General features: G+C 45.8%; 1 protein-coding gene across 1 annotated transcript in view; it reads left to right on the top strand.

Annotated features, from left to right (window-relative positions):
• Positions 1 to 24,719, top strand: part of RAD50 (RAD50 double strand break repair protein) — a 471,242-nt gene that overhangs the window by 110,232 nt on the left and 336,291 nt on the right. Inside the window, exons 7-8 of the mRNA XM_077473261.1 lie at positions 11,325 to 11,453; positions 11,609 to 11,774. Of these exons, the coding sequence (XP_077329387.1) occupies positions 11,325 to 11,453; positions 11,609 to 11,774 (295 nt within the window). The remainder of the gene's footprint in view (positions 1 to 11,324; positions 11,454 to 11,608; positions 11,775 to 24,719) is intronic.

The raw sequence follows: 24,719 nt of genomic DNA, 5'->3' as shown, positions 1-24,719 counted from the left end.
TGCTGAGAGGTATGGTGAGTATTTTGCAGATCTCGCTTTTTGTCACAAAGTTTTGAAAATTGATTGAAAATTTATTTTTTTCTTTCTTCATTTTCAAAAACAAATGAGATCTGTAAAATACTCACCATGACTCTCAACAAATAGCTTGGGGTGTCTACTTTTCAAAATGGGGTCATTTTGGGGAGTTTTGTGCTGTCTTGGCATTTTATGGCCTTCGAAACTGATAGGTAGTGAGGAGTGAAATCAAAAATTTGTGCCCTTAGAAATCCTGAAGGAGGTGATTGGTTTTCGGGGCCCTGTATGCGGCTAGGCTCCCAAAAAGTCCCACACGTGGTATCCCCATACTCAGGAGAAGCAGAAAAATGTATTTTGGGGTGAAATTCCACATATAACCATGGCATGTGTGAGCAATATATCATTTAGTGACAACTTTTGTGCAAAAAAAAAGTTTGTAATATTCCCACAACTTGTGGCAAAATATAAATTATTCCATGGACTCAACATGCCTCTCAGCAAATAGCTTGGGGTGTCTACTTTCCAAAATGGGGTCATTTGGGGCGGTTTTGTACTGCCATGCCATTTTAGCACCTCAAGAAATGATAGGCAGTCATAAATTAAAAGCTATGTAAATTCCATAAAATGTACTCTAGTTTGTAGACGCTATAACTTTTGCGCAAACCAATAAATATACGCTTATTGACATGTTATGACATGTTATATAATCTTATTAAGACATGTGGCTGAATACATTTTGGCCTAAATGAATGACTAAAATTGAGTTTATTAGATTTTTCTTATAACAAAAAGTAGAATATATATATATATATATATATATATATATATATATATATATATATATATATATATATATATATATATATATATATATATATATATATATAATATAATATAATTTTTTTTTTTTTTCAAAATGTTCAATATTTTTCAGTTTATATCGCAAAAAACAAAAATCGCAGAGGCAATCAAATACCATCAAAAGAAAGCTCTATTTGTGGGAAGAAAAGGACGCAGATTTTGTTTGGGTACAACATTGCATGACCGCGCAATTACCAGTTAAAGTAGTGCAGTGCGAAATTGTAAAAAGACCTCTGGTCCTTAGGCTGACAATTGGTCCGGAGCTTAAGTGGTTAACGTTTAGGATTTCATACTTTACTGTCAGAGCACATTCTACCAGATCTGTTAGTGCTCTGTGGGCTTTTTAGCATTAAATATCTGTTTCTCAGATTTGCAAGGCAGCAACCTGGTCTTGTGTTTGCAAGTTTAACCACTTTCAGACCGGACCATTTTGCTGGTAAATGACCAGAGGTCTTTTTACACTTTGGCACTGCGCTGCTTTAACTGGTAATTGCGCGGTCATGCAATGTTGTACCCAAACAAAATTTGCGTCCTTTTCTTCCCACAAATAGAGCTTTCTTTTGATGGTATTTGATTGCCTCTGCGATTTTTATTTTTTGCGATATAAACGTAAAAAGACCGCAAATTTTGAAAAAAAATGATATTTTCTACTTTTTGTTATTAGAAAAATCCAATAAACTCAATTTTAGTCATACATTTAGGCCAAAATGTATTCAGCCACATGTCTTTGGTAAAAAAAAAGTCAATAATTGTATATTTATTGGTTTGCGCAAAAGTTGTCACATCTACAAACTAAGGTACGTTTTCTGGAATTTACGCAGCTTTTAGTTTACGACTGCCTATCTCATTTCTTGAGGTGCTAAAATGGCAGGGCAGTACAAAACCCCCCCAAATGACCCCATTTTGGAAAGTAGACCCCCTAAGGAAATTGATAAGAGGCATGTTGAGCCCATTGAATATTTTATTTTTTTGCCTCAAGCGATTGAATAATGACAAAAAAAAAATTTTTTTTTTTTTTTTACACAAAGTTGTCACTAAATGATATATTGCTCACACATGCTATGGGCGTATGTGAAATGACACCCCAAAATAAATTCTGCTGCTTCTCCTGAGTACGGGGATACCACATATGTGGGACTTTTTGGGAGCCTAGCCGCGTACGGGGCCCCGAAAACCAAGCACCGCCTTCAGGCTTTCTAAGGGCGTACATTTTTGAGTTCACTTCTCACTACCTATTACAGTTTTGAAGGCCATAAAATGCCAAGATGGCACAAAACCCCCACAAATGACCCCATTTTAGAAAGTAGACACCCCAAGCTATTTGCTGAGAGGCATGTTGAGTTCATGGAATATTTTATATTTTGCCACAAGTTGCGGGAAAATTACAAACTTTTTTTTTTTTTTTTTTTTTTCACAAAGTTGTCACTAAATGATATATTGCTCACACATGCCATGGGCATATGTGAAATGACACCCCAAAATAAATTCTGCTGCTTCTCCTGAGTACGGGGATACCACATATGTGGGACTTTTTGGGAGCCTAGCCGCGTACGGGGCCCCGAAAACCAAGCACCGCCTTCAGGCTTTCTAAGGGCGTAAATTTTTGAGTTCACTTCTCACTACCTATTACAGTTTTGAAGGCCATAAAATGCCAAGATGGCACAAAACCCCCACAAATGACCCCATTTTAGAAAGTAGACACCCCAAGCTATTTGCTGAGAGGCATGTTGAGTCCATGGAATATTTTATATTTTGCCACAAGTTGCGGGAAAATTACAAACTTTTTTTTTTTTTTTTTTTTTTTTCACAAAGTTGTCACTAAATGATATATTGCTCACGCATGCCATGGGCATATGTGAAATGACACCCCAAAATAAATTCTGCTGCTTCTCCTGAGTACGGGGATACCACATATGTGGGACTTTTTGGGAGCCTAGCCGCGTACGGGGCCCCGAAAACCAAGCACCGCCTTCAGGCTTTCTAAGGGCGTTACAGTTTTGAAGGCCATAAAATGCCAAGATGGCACAAACCCCCCCCAAATGACCCCATTTTGGAAAGTAGACACCCCTAAATTTAGGGGTACACTAGTGAGACTAGGTAATAAATGGCGGGTGCCCTGAAACTATAAAAAAAATAACTAACCAATCAGCGTCACCTGTAACAGTTATATGGTGATCACTGGTGAAAGGGTTAACTAGGGGGCAATCAGGGGGCTTTATGCGGTAGTATATGGGGGTCCCTGGCGCTATAAAAAGCTGCGGCGAACCTAAATACCTACCTGCCTAACTAGCGTCACCTGTGACACTAATACAGCGATCAGAAAAACGATCGCTTATTAGGCTGGGTTCACACTGGAGCGATGCGGGAACGCCACGAATGCGCGGCGGGTTCCCGCATCGCATGCCTCCCGGCGGCAGTTCACACTGCCCTATGCGAACTGCTGGGAGTGTCAGTGAAATGTTACTGACACCCCCAGATCAGTTCGCATATCGCAGTGCGATCTGCAAACTCGGATCGCATGGTGTGAACACCCATGCGATCCGATTCTGCTGCGGGCCAAAAAAAGGGTCCCGTGCGAATTTGCGGCGGGTGCGGCGGGTGCGGCGAATGGCTGAACTCGAATCGCACAGAGATCGGATGTGATTTGCACTGCAGTGCGGTGCGAATCACATCCGTTCTCAAACCGCTGCAATGTGAACCCAGCCTTAGTGACACTGGCGACGGGGGGTGATCACGGGGTTAAACCTTTATTGGGGGGGTTAGGGGGGTACCTTAGAACTAAAGGGGGCTAACCCTAACTGCCCTAACAGTTATTAGTCACAAATGACACCCGCCGGGTGATCAGGGGGTTAAACCTTTATTAGGTAATAAATGGCGGGTGCCCTGAAACTATAAAAAAATAACTAACCAACCAGCGTCACCTGTAACAGTTATATGGTGATCACAGGTGAAAGGGTTAACTAGGGGGCAATCAGGGGGCTTTATGCGGTAGTATATGGGGGTCCCTGGCGCTATAAAAAGCTGCGGCGAACCTAAATACCTACCTGCCTAACTAGCGTCACCTGTGACACTAATACGGCGATCAGAAAAATGATCGCTTATTAGGCTGGGTTCACACTGGAGCGATGCGGAAACGCCACGAATGCGCGGCGGGTTCCCGCATCGCATGCCTCCCGGCGGCAGTTCACACTGCCCTATGCGAACTGCTGGGAGTGTCAGTGAAATGTTACTGACACCCCCAGATCAGTTCGCATATCGCAGTGCGATCTGCAAACTCGGATCGCATGGTGTGAACACCCATGCGATCCGATTCTGCTGCGGGCCAAAAAAAGGGTCCCGTGCGAATTTGCGGCGGGTGTGGCGGGTGCGGCGAATGGCTGAACTCGAATCGCACAGAGATCGGATGTGATTTGCACTGCAGTGCGGTGCGAATCACATTCGTTCTCATAAACCGCTGCAATGTGAACCCAGCCTTAGTGACACTGGCGACGGGGGGTGATCACGGGGTTAAACCTTTATTGGGGGGGTTAGGGGGGTACATTAGAACTAAAGGGGGCTAACTCTAACTGCCCTAACAGTTATTACAGTCACAAATGACACCAATGCAAAAAAAAAAAAAAAAAAAAAAAAATGACATTGGTGTCACTGTGACTGGGGGGCAGGGGTAATTGGGGGGGTGATCGGGGGGTAAAGGGGGGGTGTGAGTGTGCCTGGCATGTTCTACTGTGTGTGTAGAGTGTTGGTGCAACTTACTGATCCGCTCTCCTCCGTGTCGGAACGAAAAATACCGACACGGAGGAGAGAATACATCACTTCCTCTCCTGTGTTTACATTACAGGAGAGGAAGTGATGTCACCGGGGATTTCTATTCGTCGGGAGCGATCGCGAGGGGGTGGCCATGAATGAATGGCCGTCCCCTCGTCCGGGATCGCTCCCGTACGAATACCGACCGCCGCAGGCACCGGGCGGGGGCCCGATCGGGCCCCCGACCCGCGGGAGGCAAGGGACGTACATGTATGTCCTTATGCCTGCCCGTGCCATTGTACCGACGTACATCGGCGTGCGGCGGTCGGCAACTGGTTAAAGTGGTTGTAATGGCTGAATTTTTTTTTTTTTTTTTTTTTTTTACCTTTTAACCACTTCAGCTCCGGACCAATAAATACCTTAAGGACCAGAGGTCTTTTTGCAATTTCGCACTGCGCTGCTTTAACTGGTAATTGCGCGGTCATGCAATGTTGCACCCAAACGAAATTTGCGTCCTTTTCTTCCCACAAATAGAGCTTTCTTTTGATGGTATTTTATTGCCTCTGCGATTTTTTTTTTTTGCGATATAAATGGAAAAAGAGCGAAAATTTTGAAAAAAAAAGATATTTTCTTCTTTTTGTTATAAGAAAAATCGAATAAACTAAATTTTAGTCATACATTGAGGGCAAAATTTATTCAGCCACATGTCTTTAGTAAAAAAAATGTCAATAAGCATATATTTTTTGGTTTGCGCAAAAGTTATAGCGTCTACAAACTAGAGTACATTTTCTGGAATTTACACAGCTTTTAATTTATGACTGCCGATCTCATTTCTTGAGGTGCTAAAATGGCAGGGCAGTACAAATCCCCCCCAAATGACCCCATTTTGGAAAGTAGACACCCCAAGGAAATTGCTGATGGGTATGTTGAGCCCATTGAATATTTATTTTTTTTGTCCTAAGGGATTGAATAATGACAAAAAAAAAAAAAAAATTTTTTTTTACAAAAAGTTGTCACTAAATGATATATTGCTCACACATGCCATGGTTATATGTGGAATTGCACCCCAAAATATATTCCGCTACTTCTCCCGAGTATGGGGATACCACATGTGTGGGACTTTTTGGGAGTCTAGTCGCGCACGGCACCCCGAAAACCAATCACCACCTTCAGGATTTCTAAGGGTGCAAATTTTTGATTTAACTCCTCACTACCTATCACAGTTTCGAAGTCCATAAAATGCCAAAATAGCACAAAACCCCCCCAAATGACCCCATTTTGGAAAGTAGACACCCCAAGCTATTTACTGAGAGGCATGTTGAGTCCATGGAATATTTTATATTTTGCCACAAGTTGCGGGAATATTACAAACTTTTTTTTTTTTGCACCAAGTTGTCACTAAATGATATATTGCTCACACATGCTATGGGCATATGTGAAATGACACCCCAAAATACATTCTGCTGCTTCTCCTGAGTACGGGGATACCACATGTGGGGGACTTTTTGGGAGCCTAGCCACGTACGGGACCCCGAAAACCAAGCACTGCCTTCCGGATTTGAATATAAAATGCTACCAAAAAACCTGTTAGCGATGGCAGGGATCAGGCCTGACTCTGCGATCGCTGCAGTTATGTGTTTAGTGTTTTGTAAGTGACAGTGATCGATCGATACTGCACTTGGGTGGGCTGGGCAGAGGGGCAAAACGCAGGTGCTAGCAGGTATTTAGGCTGATCCCGCTAACAATGCGTTTTTTTGGAACCCTAAACTGCTGGGGACGCTAGTATAGATCTGATCAGATCAGATATTGATCTGTTCAGATTCTATACCACTACGGGAGGTGTATGCTTTGCGTGTGGGTGTTAGCGGTACTGGCACTAACCTAGCGCTGCCTGGGGCGACGCAGACCCTGACCCTAAAACCTAATTGATATCACCCGCCGGGTGATCAGGGGGTTAAACCTTTATTGGGTAATAAATGGTGGGTGCCCTGATGCTATAAAAAACAAACTAACCAGAGTCACCCGTAACACTTATACGGTGATCAGTGGTGAAAGGGTTAACTAGGAGCAATCAGGGGGTTCAAATTTTTATTAGGTAGTATATGGGGGTCCCTGGCGCTATATAAAAACCTGACGGGGAACCTAAATAACTAACTGGCTAACCAGCGTCACCAGTGACACTTATACTGTGATCGCTGGTGAAAGGGGGTGAAAGGGTTAACTAGCAGCAATCAGGGGGTTAAAACCATTATTGGGTAGTATATCGGGGTACCTAGCGCTATAAAAACCTGGCGGTGAACCTAAAAAAATAACTAGCTACCTAGCGACACTAGCGACACTGATGCAGCGTTCAGAAAAATTATCGCTTAGTGACACTGGCAAAAGGGGGTGAAAGGGTTAACTAGCGGAAATCAGGGGGTTAAAACCATTATTGGGTAGTATATCGGGGTACCTAGCGCTATAAAAACCTGGCGGTGAACCTAAAAAAATAACTAGCTACCTAGCGACTGTAGCGACACTAATGCAGCGATCAGAAAAACGATCGCTTAGTGACACTGGCAAAAGGGGGTGAAAGGGTTAACTAGCGGCAATCAGGGGTTAAACCCATTATTGGGTAGTATATCGGGGTACCTAGCGATATAAAAACCTGGCGGTGAACCTAAAAAAATAACTAGCTACCTAGCGACACATGCAGCGATCAGAAAAATGATCGCTTAGTGACACTGGCAAAAGGGGGTGAAAGGGTTAACTCTAGGGGCAATCAGGGGGTTAAATCTTTATTGGGGGGTGATAGGGGGCTACCCTGGACCTAACACTAACTGTCCTGACAGTTTTTACTGTCACAACTGACACTGAATGCATTGATCAGTAAAGAAATGATCAATGCAATCAGTGACACTGTGACTGGGGGGGGAGGGGGGGGCGATCGGGGGGGGGGATCGGGGGGGGGGATCGGGGGGGGGTTTGTGTGCCTGTGTGTACCTACATGTCAGTGTAGTGTTGGTGCACACTTACTTTTACTCTTCTCCTCGTAGTCCGGTCAAAAAGACCGCCCCGAGGAGAATGACATCACTTCCTCCTTCCTGTGTAAACAATACACAGGGGAGGAAGCTTCTCATTGGCCAGGAGCGATCCAGAGGGGGTGGGCGAAAACCAACGGCCATCCCCTCATCACGGAGCGCTCCTGGACCGAATCGGACCGCCGTAACCAGCGGGAGGGGGTCCGATCGGACCCCCCACCCGCTGGAAGGCAATCACGTAGATGTACGTGATTGTGCCTGCCTGTGCCATTGTGCTGACGTACATTGGCAATACGGCGGTCCTCAAGTGGTTAAAGGGGTTGTAAAGGTAAATGTTTTTTCACCTTAATGCATTCTATGCATTAAGGTGAAAAAACATCTGACACTGCCTGCGACCCCAGCCCCTCGTTTTACTTACCTCACCCTTCGAAAGTCCCACACTCGTCCCCCGACGTCCTTTCCACCATTCAGCCTGGCTGCTGATTGGCTGGAGTGGATGGATGGAAAGCAGCGCAGCCATTGGCTCGCGCTACTGTCAATCACATCCACTGACGCGGAGCGCCGGGGGCGGGGCCGTGTGATACAGCGAGCTGCTATAGCCGCCGGCTGTATCACGGGAGCGCACCTGCAGATGCTTTTCACCATGCGAGGGAGCTCGCATGAACGTGAGAAGCATCTGAGGGAGGAAGCTGAGACAGCCGCCGAGGGACCCCAGAAGAGCAGGTTCAGGGCCACTCTGTGCAAAACGAGCTGCACAGTGGAGGTAAGTATAACATGTTTGTTATTTAAAAAAAAAAAAAAATTCTCTTTACAACCCCTTTAATGCATTCCATTCATTATGGTTATATATAATATAATTAGTGGATACGAGATATAGGGCCATTAATGGGTATGCAGTGGCTTGAAACAGGCTGAAGTGCCACTTCTCCCATAGACACACCCTGTTATACTCTAGTTATAGCATAGGATTAGGGGATTTTATCCTGATGTTTTGGGGAGGCCTGAAACTGGTCTGATACTAGCAAAATGTGTTATAACCATTTGTGCGTGTAATCCTGATCCAAAGATGGATTACTGAAACTGTGTTGATCACTATAACACTATACACTGCTGAGAAAACGATAACACAACATTGGCTATTTCCCAAACCACCTTTAACCTGCCTTTGGATAGATAAGGTAAAATTCCATCACTCATCTAAATACTTTATCTTATGCCGCGTACACACGATCACACAATCGGGTGGAAAAGTCCGGCAAACTCAAGTCCGCCGGACAATCCCCCCGTGTGTAGCCTCCGGCGTACTTTTTTTACCCGAAAGTACTTCGGGCTTAGAAAGTAGTTTTGCACTCCAATCTTCTCGCTGGACTTGCATTTCGGCGGACAATCCGGCCGTGCGTATGCCAGTCCGCCGTACTTTTGAAATGAGCTGACTTTTTCCGCCCGGAGAAAAGTCCGCTCATTTTGAGCAGGTCTCCAGGTAGACGGGGCCCGCGAAGGAGACGTCGCTGACCCCGCCACCTGGTATGGACTTAAAGGGGAACCCCAACGCAGAAAAAAATCGGCGTGGGGGTCCTCCCAGGTCCACATCAGACCCTTGTCCGAGCACGCTACCCGGCCAGCCAGGAAAGGGGGGCACGAGCGAACGCCCCCCCCCCCCTCCTGAGCCGTACCAGGCCGCGTGCCCTCAACATGGGGGGTGCCTTGGGGAAGGGGGTGGCCGCGCGGCCCCCCCACCCCAAAGCACCTTGTCCCCATGTTAATGAGGACAAGGGCCTCTTCCCGACAACCCTGGCCGTTGGTTGTCGGGGTCTGTGGGCGGGGGGCTCATCGGAATCCGGGAGCCCCCTTTTAATAAGGGGGCCCCTGGATACCGGCCCCCCACCCTATGTGAATGAGTATGGGGTACAATGTACCCCTACCCATTCGCCTGTGAAAAAAAGTACAAAAAAAAACACAACACAGGGTAAAAATAGTTTATTGCACAGCTCCGGGGGTCTTCTCGCTGGACTCCTCCGCTATCTTCTGCTAGCTCTTTTGCTAGCGGAGGAGCCCGGCTTTCTTCCTCACTGCCGGCCTCTTCTTCCGACTTCAGGGGTCTTGTCCCCCTCTTTGGTTCTCCTGCCGGGCCACCGCGCCTTCTTGTAGCTCTTTTACAGCCGGTCTTCTGTCGCTGCTGTCGTCATCGCCGCCTTCTGTTCTTCTCTTTTTCTCTTCAGATGTTGACTCGTCGCTCCCTCCGCTCACAATGATGGGGACCAGGCAGAAGAACCGAAGAGGGGGACAAGACCCCCGAAGTCGGAAGAAGAGGGCGGCGAGGAAGAAAGCCGGGCTCCTCCGCTAGTAAAAGAGCTAGAAGAAGATAGCGGAGGAGTCCGCCGAGAAGACCCCGGAAGACGGAAGACCCCCGGAGCTGTGCAATAAACTATTTTTACCCTTGTGTTGTGTTTTTTTTTTTGTACCTTTTTTTCACAGGTGAATGGGTAGGGGTACATTGTACCCCATACTCATTCACATAGGGTGGGGGGGCCGGTATCCGGGGGCCCCCTTATTAAAGGGGGCTCCCGGATTTCGATAAGCCCCCCGTCCGCAGACCCCGACAACCAACGGCCAGGGTTGTCGGGAAGAGGCCCTTCTCCTCATCAACATGGGGACAAGGTGCTTTGGGGTGGGGGGGGCGCGCGGCCCCCCCCTTCCCCAAGGCACCCCCCATGTTGAGGGCACGCGGCCTGGTACGGCTCAGGAGGGGGGGGGGGGGGCGCTCGCTCGTCCCATCCTTTCCTGGCTGGCCGGGTAGCGTGCTCGGACAAGGGTCTGATGTGGACCTGGGGGAACCCCCAAGCTGATTTTTTTTTCGGCGTTGGTGTTCCCCTTTAAGTCCATACCAGGTGGCGGGGCCAGCGACGTCTCCTTCGCGGGCCCCGCCTACCTGGAGACGCGCTCAAAATGAGCGGACTTTCCTCTGCGTGTGTGGGCGAGTCCGTTCATTTCAAAAGTACGGCGGATAGTACGGCGCACTTAGTACGCCGTATTAGTCCGCTGAAAAAGTGCCGTGTGTGGGCAAGTAGCCCGTTCGGAAAGTCAGACGGACAGTCCGGCGGGAAATCCGCCGGATAGTCGGCTACGTGTGTATGCGGCATTACACCTACAAAGGCAGTTCTGAGAGCCTGAGCCAGCCCCTCCCGTCCCCTCCACAACCCAACGCCTCCAATGAGTGCTGGAGGGGCAGAGCAGAGAGCTGCTGACTGACAGTCACGGCTCTCTGTTCAAAGCAGAGGGGGAGAACTGAGTGATCAGCAGTGTTTATTGCTCAGTTTGTGGTAAAGCCGGTGGGGGGGGGCAGATGCAGCTTCGGACCAATGCTGCATCCACCTAGGTGAGTATAATTGTTTTTTTTGTGTTTTTTATCCCAAACCTCTTTTTGGAGTTGTTTAAGGACCAACCAATAAAGCAGTTTGTTTCCAGTGATTGGCTATATTCATTGCAGTGTAGAAATCCATTTATGACTCCTGCCAGTGAAAACAGGTATTTCTTAGCATTACTGCTTTATATTTTGGAAATCTAGTTACAGTCTTGAAAGTAATAGCAGTTTTGTTCTGTTTTTAAACTGATTTTATATTAATATTAATGATTATTAGAAAGTTCATTTCATTTTTTAATCAGTAAATTATTGTTTGATTCTAGAGTCGGTTGGCAGAAATTCAGAAAAACCTTTCTAAAGTAATGAAGCTGGATAATGACATAAAAGCGTTGGAAAGCAGGAAAAAGAACATGGAAAAGGACAATCAGGATTTAGAAGATAAAATAGAGAAGGTTTGTCAAAAATGTGTTTGAAAAATATATGTTGACGAAGTACATACAATCATTATTGTTCCCAGGGTCATAGATGCGTTTACCCTATAGTGTAATGATTAGTAAATTTGCGATTTAGATTTTTTGATATATCATTTTGGTTTATTTGATTTCAGATTTTCCAGGGGACAGATGAAGAGCTTAATGAGATGTACCACAACCATCAAAAGACTGTGAGAGACAAGGAAAGGAAGCTCAATGATTACCAGCGTGAGCTGGACCGAGTAGTTAAAGACTGCCAGAGACTGAACCGAGAAAAGGGGGAATTGCTGGTCCAGCAAGGTAATTTACTGCACGTTTCCTTCAGGATTTATGAGTCTGTTGTGTTAAATCTGATTATTGTCTCCAAACAAGACAGATGATGAGATAGTAGGTCCAGATCATAAGATAAGTAGGTGCTTTTTATTATAGACACTTCTGCAGCGGAGAGACAAAACACACTGATATTTCAGCACTACCAGGCCGAACGTAGAAGGAAGTGTCTCTGACTTAAAAACATTGTTTAACAATATATACTTTATGAAAATGCATAAGCACTAGGTGTGTTATAGGTGTGATCGTATAGTTTAGTCCAATCAGCATTCATATCTTCTTAGTAGCAAGGGAACGGTTAAGTGGGTGGTTACATCATGTGACTGATAGCGAAAGAAAACATGGGCTCCGACCATCTCGGTACTGGTTCAGACCTGCTAGATAAGACTGTCCATTTCTTGTAGCAAAAAAGGAGTAAACTGTTGCTTCTTATCTGGCGGTGAAGGTCATCATAGACTGAAAACTCTAAGAAGAAGCAAGAAAAAGTGTGTTACAAAAAGTGACAGTCTCTCTCTCTAGCTATATCTATCTATATATCTATATATCTATCTATCTATCTATCTATCTATCTATCTATCTATCTATATATATATATATATATATATATATATATATATATATATATATATATATATACTTAACATTATCAGACCACTATAATTCTACTAATTTCCCTCCTCTTGACCCCTATGGAGGGATCGCCCATCTTGGCATCATACGAATCTGCTAATCTGACTATCTGATAACACTCTATTTCTTCCTTGGGGTCATCTTCCTCAGTTCTAACTACCATTGTAGTAATCCTTGTATTTCACATTTAGCACACCTGAAAAACAAAACAAGAAATCCTATAAGGATGATTATTATGAGGACAAGAAAATATCGGTTGAATCCATGAAAATGTACCATTCCTAAACAAAGTGTAATCTGGGTTTGTCTTATTTCTTATCATAAATAAGGAGATATTCCCAAGGGCCTTACGTTACATTTAGCATAATGTATTTTCACAATAATAGAACATTTGTGTTATTTCTAGACATACTGGTATTTTTGGCAGCTTTGTATGGCTTTAACTCAAAATGACAGTAAATGGGTACCAGGTGTGTGCTTTTTTTTTAACTGTCTGGCCTATGTGAACATATCTAGCAATTACTTAAATTACTCCTTATGCCTGTTAGCATGTGTAATTTGTACAGATGATTTTCCTCTATAGCCTTGACTACTAAGATCAAGCAAAGGCATAACAGTAGTTTACTCATATTTTGAAATTAGCTGTTCTTTCTTGCAATGGCTGGCATGTATCCAGGTCACTTTAAAGCTGTAGCAGTTGTCGGGAACACATGGTAGGGCCCTTCAAACTTTAATCCAAAGATGCTTTCACATGTTCTTTAACTAGGACCCAATCATCTGGCTATAAATCATGTGTTCCAGTTACTTGATCTGGAATGGAATCAAAAACAAACTTGTGCATCGCAGTTAGTTGCTTGTATTAGACATTTACATAACAAAACATAAACCTTATACATTACAGCAGTCTGATGTGGAAAATACAACCCTGTCTTAGGTGGGCCCCCAAACAAAATCTCTTGAGGGCTGAAGTTCTCTGACCCTATAAGTAGGAGTATTTCTGATGTTATTAAGAAACAGGCAACAGTGATGGCCACTGTTTCTTTACTGACCCTTCCTCCCGTTCCTACATTCATTTAGTTAGCCTTCCTTTAATGATTCCACTATATTTTTCTACCTTCCCTGAACTCTGAGGATGATAGGGGCATGGTCTGTTCAGTGAAATGTGTTCCTCTGTCGCTCTCTATGGTTTCAGGGACTCCGAAGTGGCATATTATTTCGGAAAGGAGCTTCTTTGCTGTTGTCTTGGCATCTGCTGTAGCCACCAGGCAGGCTTCCATTCAGCTTGAAAACATCTCTACGCACAACAAAACATATTGATAGTGGCCTGATTTGGGCAATTGGATGTAATCAATCTGAAGTCTTCGGAAAGGGAATAGTGACTTGGCCAAATGTCCTTGTGTTACTCTGGTTTCTTTTCCTAGGTTATTTTTAACACAGATTATGCATCCCTCAACAAAGTCTTGACATGAATTTCTGGAGTATTGAATAAACTATCCAGTCTTGCTTATGTTTCTCTCCATTGCCTTAGGGCCTACATGATTCAGGCCATGGGCTAGTTGCATGATTGTCGTCTCCATTTGAGGTGGGACACACTGTCCATTTTCCTTGCAAAAGAGTCCTTCCTGGTTCTTCTTTGCTCTGTATTTATCCATGATTTCATTCCAATCATCAGGTACAGATTCTTGCAATTTCTTAATCGGTTCTTTTAATTTGAGTATTTGTTCTCTTCTTTTTCTTCAGTCTGTTACAGCCTTTGCAAAATCAGTGATTAGGGTCATGATTGCTTCCATTGGTGTTTCAGCAATCTTCCTGGCAGTATATGCCTTGACCGTCAGGATGGCTACTTCCTTTGGGAGGGTGACTGCTTCAAAAAGTTCTTGAACATATTTCCAGTTTTGAATTGGTTCTCTTTCAGCAGTTGTGAATCTTCTGTTCTTCCTTATGGGTCCATAATCATGGACTACTTAGAGAGCATACTTGCTAGATGTTGGCTGTTTGATCATTTGCGACCTCACAGACTCTGGTGAGTGCTACCACTTTGGCAACCTGCGCTGAAAGTGATGAAGGGAGTAGTTGGGTCTCAATCACTTCCTCCAATGTTGTCTCCGCATATGCCAGTCTTGGGTACTCTATCTTGGTACAGGCGTGAACCCTCTACAAACAGGATCAGATTAGAACTTTCAAGAGGAGTGTCCTTTACTGGGGAGATTTGCTGCATTTATTCTTCCATAAGTCTTAAGCAGATGTGGTCACCCTCTTCGAGATAATCTTTTCGCTCTAGGAAAAAAGCTGTCAGGATTAATTGTAGTACATCTTTTCACTTCTATTTCTCCTAATTAAAGCAGGATTGCTTCATACTCGCTCAGCCTTGCTGATGACAAATGTTTTGTCCTTGTTCTTTCCAAGATTTAATTGGCATATTTCTTCATAACATCCGTTCTAAAACATATCTTCCCTTTTGCACAGCACCACTGGCACAGGTTGCAGCTGCAGTTTTCTTTTTGTGTTCTTGCCACAGCATGGATCTTGGTGCATCCACCAAGCTGATCTATTTTATACACAGTTTGAAAGGGTTTGTGGTCGACAGAACAGGGCAGGATGAGGGGGTTTCACACCATTTAAAAATGATATACAGAAAACGTGACAGCATACTTCTGGAAAGCCAGCCTCCATGGAAAGATGTTCAGACAAATTGGACGCCTCTCGGTTGAACTTTAACGCTAAAGTACTGGCATTGGTCCCATCTTTGCCTTCGTCACCATCTTTTTCTTCATGTTGATGGTCTCTAGCATCAGATGAGCATAAATATTTGCTCCTTTAAATTGGAAAGCAGAGTTCTTGGCTCTCTTCATCCAAAGCGACACTGAAGAAAGCATTTGCCAGTACTATTACGGTGTACACACGTGTTCCTGTTGTAGGTATGTCATTGAGCAAAGTACTAGGATTTGGGACAGCAGGAGTGCCTTCCTCTGATTTGATTGATGGTCATTAAATCATGTACCATTTGATTATACTGGCTTCCTTTATCATTCATCACGGGACACAGAGCAGTTATTCATGACTATCTGGGTTATACGCTACCTCTAGGTGATTGGATACTGGCAACCAATAGCAAGAAGGTTCCTCCCATATTACCCCTCCCATATGGGAATTACCTCAGTTTCTTCGCCAGTGTCTTCAGGTGATGGTCACGAACATGAAGCTCTTCAAAAGTTCATTAATTGAGCATCCCAGTGAGGACGTTGTAATCGGATCCATTCGGATGGCACGAAGATAAAGGAATGGTACCCAAGCCTCGATGCAAGAATGAGGTTTTGCTTGTAATGTGTCCTATCTAGGCGCTGGACCCTTGGATAGTGGTATTCTGGTCATTAACTTGCCCAAGATAAACCCGAAGGGTGTTTACAGGCCCAAGGGTGTGGACCCCAAGATGGGGGACCCAGTCCTTGAATGTCCACAGAGGCACTACCCTCTGTGATGGGGGAAGATTGGGCCTGTCTTCTCAGATCCTGCAGCGTGGACTGGTGAGTACTCCCTCTGGGATTGCTGTATTCCCCTCTGTTACTGTGTCTTTTCAAAGCGGTTCCAGACTGTCTCCATGCTGTGTTTTTTATAACGATGAAACGCTGGTGCATGCGGAGACGCCCGTGCCGTATGAACGTGTGCACGTGCTGTTGCCGTACGGTCGTGCGCCGCTGAGGTGATTTTTGCCTCGTACGGTCGGTGGTCTTCAGGCACGCATGAACTGTATTTTGGCGCCACTTGCCGTATATGTTCGGATACCACGCCTCCCTCGCGGATTGAATGGCGCCATTTGGAACCTTTAAAAAAGGCAGTTCACCTGGTGTGCGCGTGGAGGCATAGAGCTTGTTGGGCACGTGAGTCTGCAGGTTTTTTGACACAGTTGCATCAGGTTAAAGGGGATAGTGTTGAAGCTGTATTAGCTGCTGTATACTGGATTACAGTTATAAGCTCAGAGGGGGTGCTGTTTTCCCATACTTGTAAGCAATGTCTTCCAGGAAAAAGGGGACAGGGAGCAAGACCAATACAGGGTTAAGAGTACCTCCTTTAAAAGGAGATCAAGCTCTTGAGGATATTATACCAGCTCCGGTGAGGGTCCTGCGGCTTCTGGCTTGGCTGAGCCATTGAATTTGTCAGGTGTTGTGGCTACAACTGGTACCCCTGCTTCGGCTTATGTTTCCAAAGATGATTTGGCATCTGCCTTATCTGGCCTTGAAGGTAAAATAGCAGGTATGATTGCCTCGGTAACACAAGCAGGGAGAAAACGTAACAGATCTCTCTCCAGAGCCTGATCATGATGGTGAGTCATCTGAGCATCAGGACTCTAATAACCAGGCAGGGCAAGGGGACCCAGACCCAGAGTGGGAGGAGGATCTGGTCGCAAAGGATCGGGAACAAGGAGAAGCTGAGGACTCTTAAATAGGTGAGTCTAGCTCGGACGAGCCATTCTCAGCCTCCCATTCCCAAAAATTATTTGTCCATTCTCTGACAGAGATGGTTTGAGCTGGGTATAAATTACCCCCAGTCCAGGAAACTGGACCCTCCTGTTCTACTTTGGGTTCTCTTCGACCTCAGAGGCATTTGCTTTGCATCCATTGTTAGAACAGGTGGTATATGCAGATTGGGATAATCCTGACAGGATATATTTGCCTCCAAAAAGGTCTCCCCTCTTGTATCCTATGGAGGAGAAATTCAGGAAGAACTGGGGTACACCTCTGGTCGATGCCGCCATTTCTTCAGTAAATAAAAATTTGACCTGCCCTGTGGATAATACCCAGGTATTTAGGGATCCGGCCGATAAAAAGCTAGAAACTGCTAAAACTTTACAGTAGCTGGTTTGGCTGTTCAGCCAGTCATAACGGCTATTGGCATCTGCCAGTCCTTAAAAGATCGTGTTAAGAAATTGGTCAGGAACCTTCCTTGTCAAGGAGAAGCTACCGAAGAGCTCCCTCGCACCTTGTGCCTTACAGTAGATGCATTAAAAGATGTAATCCAACAGATGACTCGTTGTGCACTTCTGTCGGTACATAGGCGCAGGGTCTTGAGGCTGAAAAACTGGTTGGCCGAAAACACCATGCAAAAAGCTTCTTGCAGCTTTTCCTTTTCATGGTGAACGCCTGTTTGGCGAAAATCTGGATAGGTATATCCAAAAGATCTCAGGTGGGAAAAGCGCTTTGCTCCCTGTTAATAGGAAGAATAAGCGACCCTCCTTTAAGATTCCCTGCGGTCCAGGACCTAGTTCTTCTCCCAATCGGTATCGACGGCCTCAACATCCCGGTTTTAAAAAACCGCAGGGTCAGAAAAAACCCTAGACTCCAAGGTCAAACAAGCCCAGTTCCAAGTCTACCCTGTGAAGGGGCGCCCCCGCTCTTATGGGTGGGGGGAAACTTCGGCTGTTTTTGGATGCTTGGGGGAAAACAGGTTCAGGACAAGTGGGTCATTTCCATCATAACATCCGGTTACAAGATAGAGTTGCGGAAGTTCCCTCCAACTCGGTTCTTGAACGCAAGGGTTCCGGCGGGAACCAGAGAAAAGGAAATGTCTGCTCCTATCCTTAGAGCATCTTCAAAAGCATCGAGGTCCCGCATGGGGAAAGGTTCAAAGGGTTTTACTCAAACCTGTTCACCTTACCGAAACTGAATAGGGACGTAAGGCCCATTTTGGACCTCAAATCCCTCAATCTGTTTGAATGTCTGAAGTTTCCGAATGCAATCAACTCGCTCAGTGATAACATCCCTAAAGAAAGGGGATTACTTAGCATCCATAGAAATCAAGGATGCATACCTTCATGTGCCCATCTCCTTGCCGCATCAACGGTTTCTGCGTTTCGCGGTTAGAAGGGCGACATTTTCAATTCGTTGCATTGCCGTCCGGTTTAGCCACGGCTCCATGGGTCTTCACAAAAATTCTGGCCCCTGTATTGGCGGTCCTAAAGATCCCAGGGAATTGCTGTGGTAGGATATCTGGACAATCTTCTTTTGAAGGATCAATCTCGTCCCGTCCTGGTCCAAAACATCTTAAAGACTGTACAAGTTTTGCAACACCTAGGCTGGATTCTGAATATAAAAAAATCAAACCTTCACCCCACTCAGGTGTTAATATACTTGGGCCTAAACTTGGATACTGTCCAAGAAAAGGTGTTTCTACCTCCTGAAAGGATCAACTCCATAGTGGAGCTCGTCCGGAGGATGAAAAGAGAAGAGAAACCATCTGTTCGCCTTAGTATGAGGCTATTGGGCAAAATGATTTCGTCTTTCAGCGCAGTCCCTTTTGCTCAATTCCACTCCAGGTTGTTCCAGAACAACATTTTAAGGGCTTGGAACAAAACCACTCTAACTTTGGATCATCCTATGGTCCTGTCCCAACAGACTCTACGGAGCCTAACTTGGTGGTCAAAAACCAGCAATTTAAAGGTTGGAAAATCCTTTCCACCAGTGGCCTGGAAAGTTGTGACCATGGACGCCAGCCATCTGGGCTAAGGAGCAGTTCTGGGGGAAGCATCGGTACAGGGACAGTGGTCTCTAGCAGAGAAGGCTTTTGCCCACAATGTCTTGGAAATGCGGGCAACCCGACTAGCTCTGCTTTTCTGGACGACCAAGCTGCAGAGTCTCCCAGTCTGAGTTCAAACCAACAATTCCACAGTAGTTGTTTATATCAACCACCAAGGGGGCACCAGGAGCGTAGCAGCTCAGAAAGAGGTTGATCAGATATTAAGATGGGCAGAGAGGCATTTGCCGTTTCTGTGGGCGGTATTCATACCGGGGTTAGACAACTGGAAGGCAGACTATTTAAGTCACCAAAAGTTGTTGCCAGGGGTATGGTCCCTTCATCCTGAGGTGTTTCTCCAGATTTGGATCTCCTAGCATCCAGGTTCACTGCCAAGCTGGACAGGTTTATGTCCAGAACCAACGATCCTCTTGCAGTCGAGACAGACGCATTGGTGACTCCTTAGCACCAGTATTCCCTGCTGTATGCCTTTCCTCCAATCCACATCCTGACGCATCTGCTGCGCAGGATACAAGAGGAACTAAGACCGGTGATCTGGTGGCTCCAGCCTGGCCCAAGAGGTCCTGGTACACAGAAATTGTGAAATTAGCAGTAGGGGACACGTTGCTCCTTCCGTTACGCCTGTATCTTCTATTGTCCCAAGGACCAATATTCCATCCTGCTTTACAGTCGTTGAATTTGACGGCCTGGCTATTGAGGCCAGGGTATTAAAGGACCGCGGGGTTAGAGGTGCAGCCTTGTCCACTTTGATAAATGCTAGGAAACCGGTTTCCAGGGCCATTTACTACAGGGTTTGGAAATCATACATTTCCTGGTGTGAAGGGAAAGGTTGGAACCCTCGTAAGTATACAATTGGAAAGATCCTTGCTTTCCTTCAGGCAGGAGTATGCTTAAGATTGGCCTTGGGCACAATTAAAGGTCAGATTTTGGCCTTATCTGTTTTTTTCAAAAAAACAATTGCAGCCCATTCCTTGGTGCGTACCTTTTATTAAGGGAGTGATGCACCTAAGACCACCTATTAAATCCCCCTTATGCCCCTGGGACTTGAATTTGGTACTATCAGCCCTTCAGTATCTTCCCTTTGAGCCTATTAAGCAGATTTATTTAGTCCTATTGACCAGGAAGTTAGTCTTCTTGATGGCCATAACTTTGGCCAGAAGAGTGTCGGAGCTAATCACCCTTTCATGCAGAGAACCTTACTTGATCCTGCACCAGGACAGGACAGTCTTGTGCCCTCGTTGGGAATTTTTGTCAAAAGTAGTTTCCAATTTTCATTTGAATCAGGATATCATTCTGCCCTCCTTTTTCCAAATCCTGGCTCTAAGGAAGAAAAGTTACTCCACTGGCCAAACTATCATTCAGGCATTTGAGTTGAGGCATAGGATTCCACCGAGAGACCTGAAAGCACATTCCACTAAAGGGGTTAGTGCTTTGTGGACAGTGCATCGACAGGTGTCTATGGCTCAGGTCTGCAGGGCAGCCGCTTGGTCTTCAGTTCACACATTCACCAGAATTTATCAGGTGGATGTCAGGTCTTGAGAAGAGAGAATCTTTGGTCATAGCATGTTGCAGGCGGCCTTATAAGGCCATACTACAGTTGGGACTTGTCTAAGCTGTGTATCCCTCCCCTCAGGTGTATTTCTTTAGGACATCCCAGATAGTCATGAATAACTGATCTATGTCCCGTGATGTATGATAAAGAAAAACTGAGTTTTAAAAATCCTTTTCTTTGAATACATCACGGGACACAGAGATCCCTTCAATGCTTTCTACAAAACTGAGGTAATTCCTGTATGGGAGGGGTTATATGGGAGGAAGCTTCTTGCTATTTGTTGCCAGTGTGCAATCACCTAGAGGTAGCGTATAACCCAGATAGTCATGAATAACTGCTATGTGTCACGTGATATATTCAAAGAAAAGGATTTTACAGGTAAGCTGTATTTAAAAATCATTTTTTTTCTTCCCTTTTGACCTTTTTCTTTACAGGAAACAATGGCTTCTGTTCTCTGCTTTCTGTTTTATTTTTGACACCTGCTTCGAGTAATTATTTTATCTTTTGTTCTCATACACCAGCGAGTTGATCTGGTGACAGTAGATACTGTGGTATTCGTTGGATTTTAGCTCTTGCTTTTATTTTTACTTTAACCCGGAGGTCCTACATCATATTTCTGCTTGTACATCATGGGACACAGCTCCATAGTTGTTACTATGTGGGTTATAGGCCACCTTCAGGTGATGGACACTGGCACACCCTAAATTAAAAAGTGCACTTCCTATATAACACCTCCCACTGGTGGGAGTATCTCCAGTTTTTCGCCAGTGTCTAAGGTGTCGGTCATGAGTGAAGATGTGCTGTGCTGAGCTCCACTGGAGCAATCCTTGCTGGGGCTAGCGTTGCTTACCGGATCCATTCACAGTGCTATTTTGGGCCAAATTGAATGGTACCCAGGCGTTGTATCCGAAGAAACTAGGGTTTGCTTGTGAATGCTTCTCTTTTAGAAAGCTGTGCCCAGTACTTTTTGGTAGTAAGGCCATAAAGTTTTTACTGGCAGGATGCTGTTGCAGGTCCAGGATTGTGGGTCTCCTCTAGGATGCCCAGCTTCTGAAGGTTTAATGGAACCCACTGTGAAGGGTGAAGATTGGGTCTGTTGGTTTACCACAGAAAACCCTGCCGCGGGAAAGGTAAGGAGTTTTTCTTATGAAAAAATTTCTTATGACTCCTTTTAAAATTGTAAATGTTGTCATGCCTATGTTGCCACCACTGGGGACTGTATTGAGCACTTATTTCTCATGCTTCTCAGAGAGCCACGATGTGATCCAGGAAGTAGAAAGTTCTTCCTCCACCAAACAGCAGCAAGACCTCCGGTAAACCTAGAGGGAGGGTCCTCTCCCCATCAGACGCCCCATGTGCAGTCTATTTTCTCCCCCTCTTCTCGGGGGAAGGAGTCAATTCTTGGAATAAAAAAAAAAATGGCAGGAATGGACGCCGCTTGGGATCCTCCATAGGGGCCAGCAGTGTGAGAAAAGTGCATTTTTAAAAGACCGGAAGGCTGTAGGCGGAGGGGCGGGGCTTAGCGTTGCATTAGCGTCTTCCAATGTACAGCTCAGGAAGGGAGGCTTTTAAAAAGTCACCATTGTGTGTGTTCATGCTGCTGGAGGGACACAGGAGCAAAGGTGCTTTTTTAAAGGTTTGGTGACGCAAGCATTCATTTTGACACATTTACAGCATCAGGCTGAATAGCTGAGATTAAGCTGGACTATTGTTCATGCAGTTGATGCACTCCTTCTGGTAGTAGCTCTGCTTTGTGCATCGGGCTATGAGTGGAAAGGGGGGGTAAAATGCACCTCAAAAGGAGGCTCTAGTAAGACTACTACAGTCACATGGCAGCCTAGAAACATCTCAAAAAAGATGGCATCATTCCCTGAGAGTGATATGGCTGATCAGAGTGAGCCTTTAGGCCCCTTTCACACTGGGGCGGGAGCGGCGTCGGCGGTAAAGTGCCGCTATTTTTAGCGGCGCTTCACCGTCGTTTTAGCGGCGGTCTGCGGGCGCTAGCGGGGTGGTTTTAACCCCCGCTAGCGGCCGAAAAAGGGTTAAACCCGCCCGCAAAGCGCCGCTGCAGCGGCGCTTTGCCGGCGGTATTGCCGCGGTGTCCCATTGATTTCAATGGGTAGGAACGGTGAATACACCGCTCCTTCACCGCTCCAAAGATGCGGCTAGCAGGACTTTTTTCACCGTCCTGCCAGCGCATCGCTCCAGTGTGAAAGCCCTCCGGCTTTCACACTGGAGTGAAAGGGGCCGGTTTTTTTCAGGCGCTACACAGGCGCTATTTTTAGCGCTGTAACGCCTGAATACCGCCCCAGTGTGAAAGCAGCCTTAGGAGGGGCAAGTGTTGCAGATGCTTTTGACACTGCAGCCCCTATGTATATTACCCAGGAGATTTTTTTCTTCAACCATTTTAACCACTTGCCGACCGCCGCACAACGATATACGTCGACAGAATGGCACGGGCAGGCATATGGGCGTACCTGTACGTCCCTGCCTTCCCGCGGGTGGGGGGCCCGATCGGGCCCCCCCCGGTGCCTGCGGCGGTCGGTATTCGTTCGGGAGCGATCCGGGATGAGGGGGCAGCCATTCATTCATGGCCACCCCCTCGCGATCGCTCCAGACGAATGGAAATGCTTCGTGACATCACTTCCTCTCCTGTAATGTAAACACAGGCAGAGGAAGTGATGTAATCTCTCCTCCGTGTCGGTATTTTTCGTTCCGGCACCGAGGAGAGAGGATCGGTGAGTTGCACCAACACGACACTACACAGTAGAACATGCCAGGCACACTCACACCCCCCCTTCACCCGCCGATCACCCCCCCCCCCCCCAAGTACCCCTGCCCCCCCCAGTCACAGTGACACCAATTGCATTTTTTTTTTTTTTGCATTGGTGTCATTTGTGACTGTAATAACTGTTAGGGCAGTTAGGGTTAGCCCCCTTTAGTTCTAATGTACCCCCCTAACCCCCCCAATAAAGGTTTAACCCCCTGATCACCCGGCGGGTGTCATTTGTGACTTTAATAACTGTTAGGGCAGTTAGGGTTAGCCCCCTTTAGTTCTAAGGTACCCCCCTAACCCCCCCAATAAAGGTTTAACCCCGTGATCACCCTCCGTCGCCAGTGTCACTAAGGCTGGGTTCACATTGCAGCGGTTTATGAGAACGGATGTGATTCGCACCGCACTGCAGTGCAAATCACATCCGATCTCTGTGCGATTCGAGTTCAGCCATACAGATAGTATGGCTGAATTTGCGTCGCACCCGCCGCAAACTCGCACGGGACCCTTTTTTTGGTCCGCAGCAGAATCGGATCGCATGGGTGTTCACACCATGCGATCTGAGTTTGCAGATCGCACTGCGATATGCGAACTGATCTGGTGGTGTCATTAACATTTCACTGACACTCCCAGCAGTTCGCATAGGGCAGTGTGAACTGCCGCCGGGAGGCATGCGATGCGGGAACCCGCCGCGGATTTGTGGCGTTCCCGCATCGCTCCAGTGTGAACCCAGCCTAATAAACGATCGTTTTTCTGATCGCTGTATTAGTGTCACAGGTGACGCTAGTTAGGCAGGTAGGTATTTAGGTTCGCCGCAGCTTTTTATAGCGCCAGGGACCCCCATATACTACCGCATAAAGCCCCCTGATTGCCCCCTAGTTAACCCTTTCACCAGTGATCACCATATAACTGTTACAGGTGACTCTGGTTGGTTAGTTATTTTTTTATAGTTTCAGGGCACCCGCCATTTATTACCTAGTCTCACTAGTGTACCCCTAAATTTAGGGGTGTCTACTTTCCAAAATGGGGTCATTTGGGGGGGGGGGGTTGTGCCATCTTGGCATTTTATGGCCTTCAAAACTGTAACGCCCTTAGCCTGAAAGCGGTGCTTGGTTTTCGGGGCCCCGTACGCGGCTAGGCTCCCAAAAAGTCCCAAAAAGTCCCAGCAGCAGAATTTATTTTTGGGTGTCATTTCACATATGCCCATAGCATGTGTGAGCAATATATAATTTAGTGACAACTTTGTGAAAAAAAAAAAAAAAAAAAGTTTGTAATTTTCCCGTAACTTGTGGCAAAATATAAAATATTCCATGGACTCAGCATGCCTCTCAGCAAATAGCTTGGGGTGTCTACTTTCTAAAATGGGGTCATTTGTGGGGGTTTTGTGCCATCTTGGCATTTTATGGCCTTCAAAACTGTAATAGGTAGTGAG

The sequence above is a fragment of the Lithobates pipiens genome, unplaced genomic scaffold, assembly GCF_037356315.1.
Source record: "Lithobates pipiens isolate NorthernLeopardFrog02 unplaced genomic scaffold, aLitPip1_a1.2 Scaffold_8, whole genome shotgun sequence".
Taxonomy (NCBI): Eukaryota; Metazoa; Chordata; class Amphibia; order Anura; family Ranidae; genus Lithobates; species Lithobates pipiens.
This window is presented reverse-complemented; position numbering and strand designations above follow the sequence as displayed.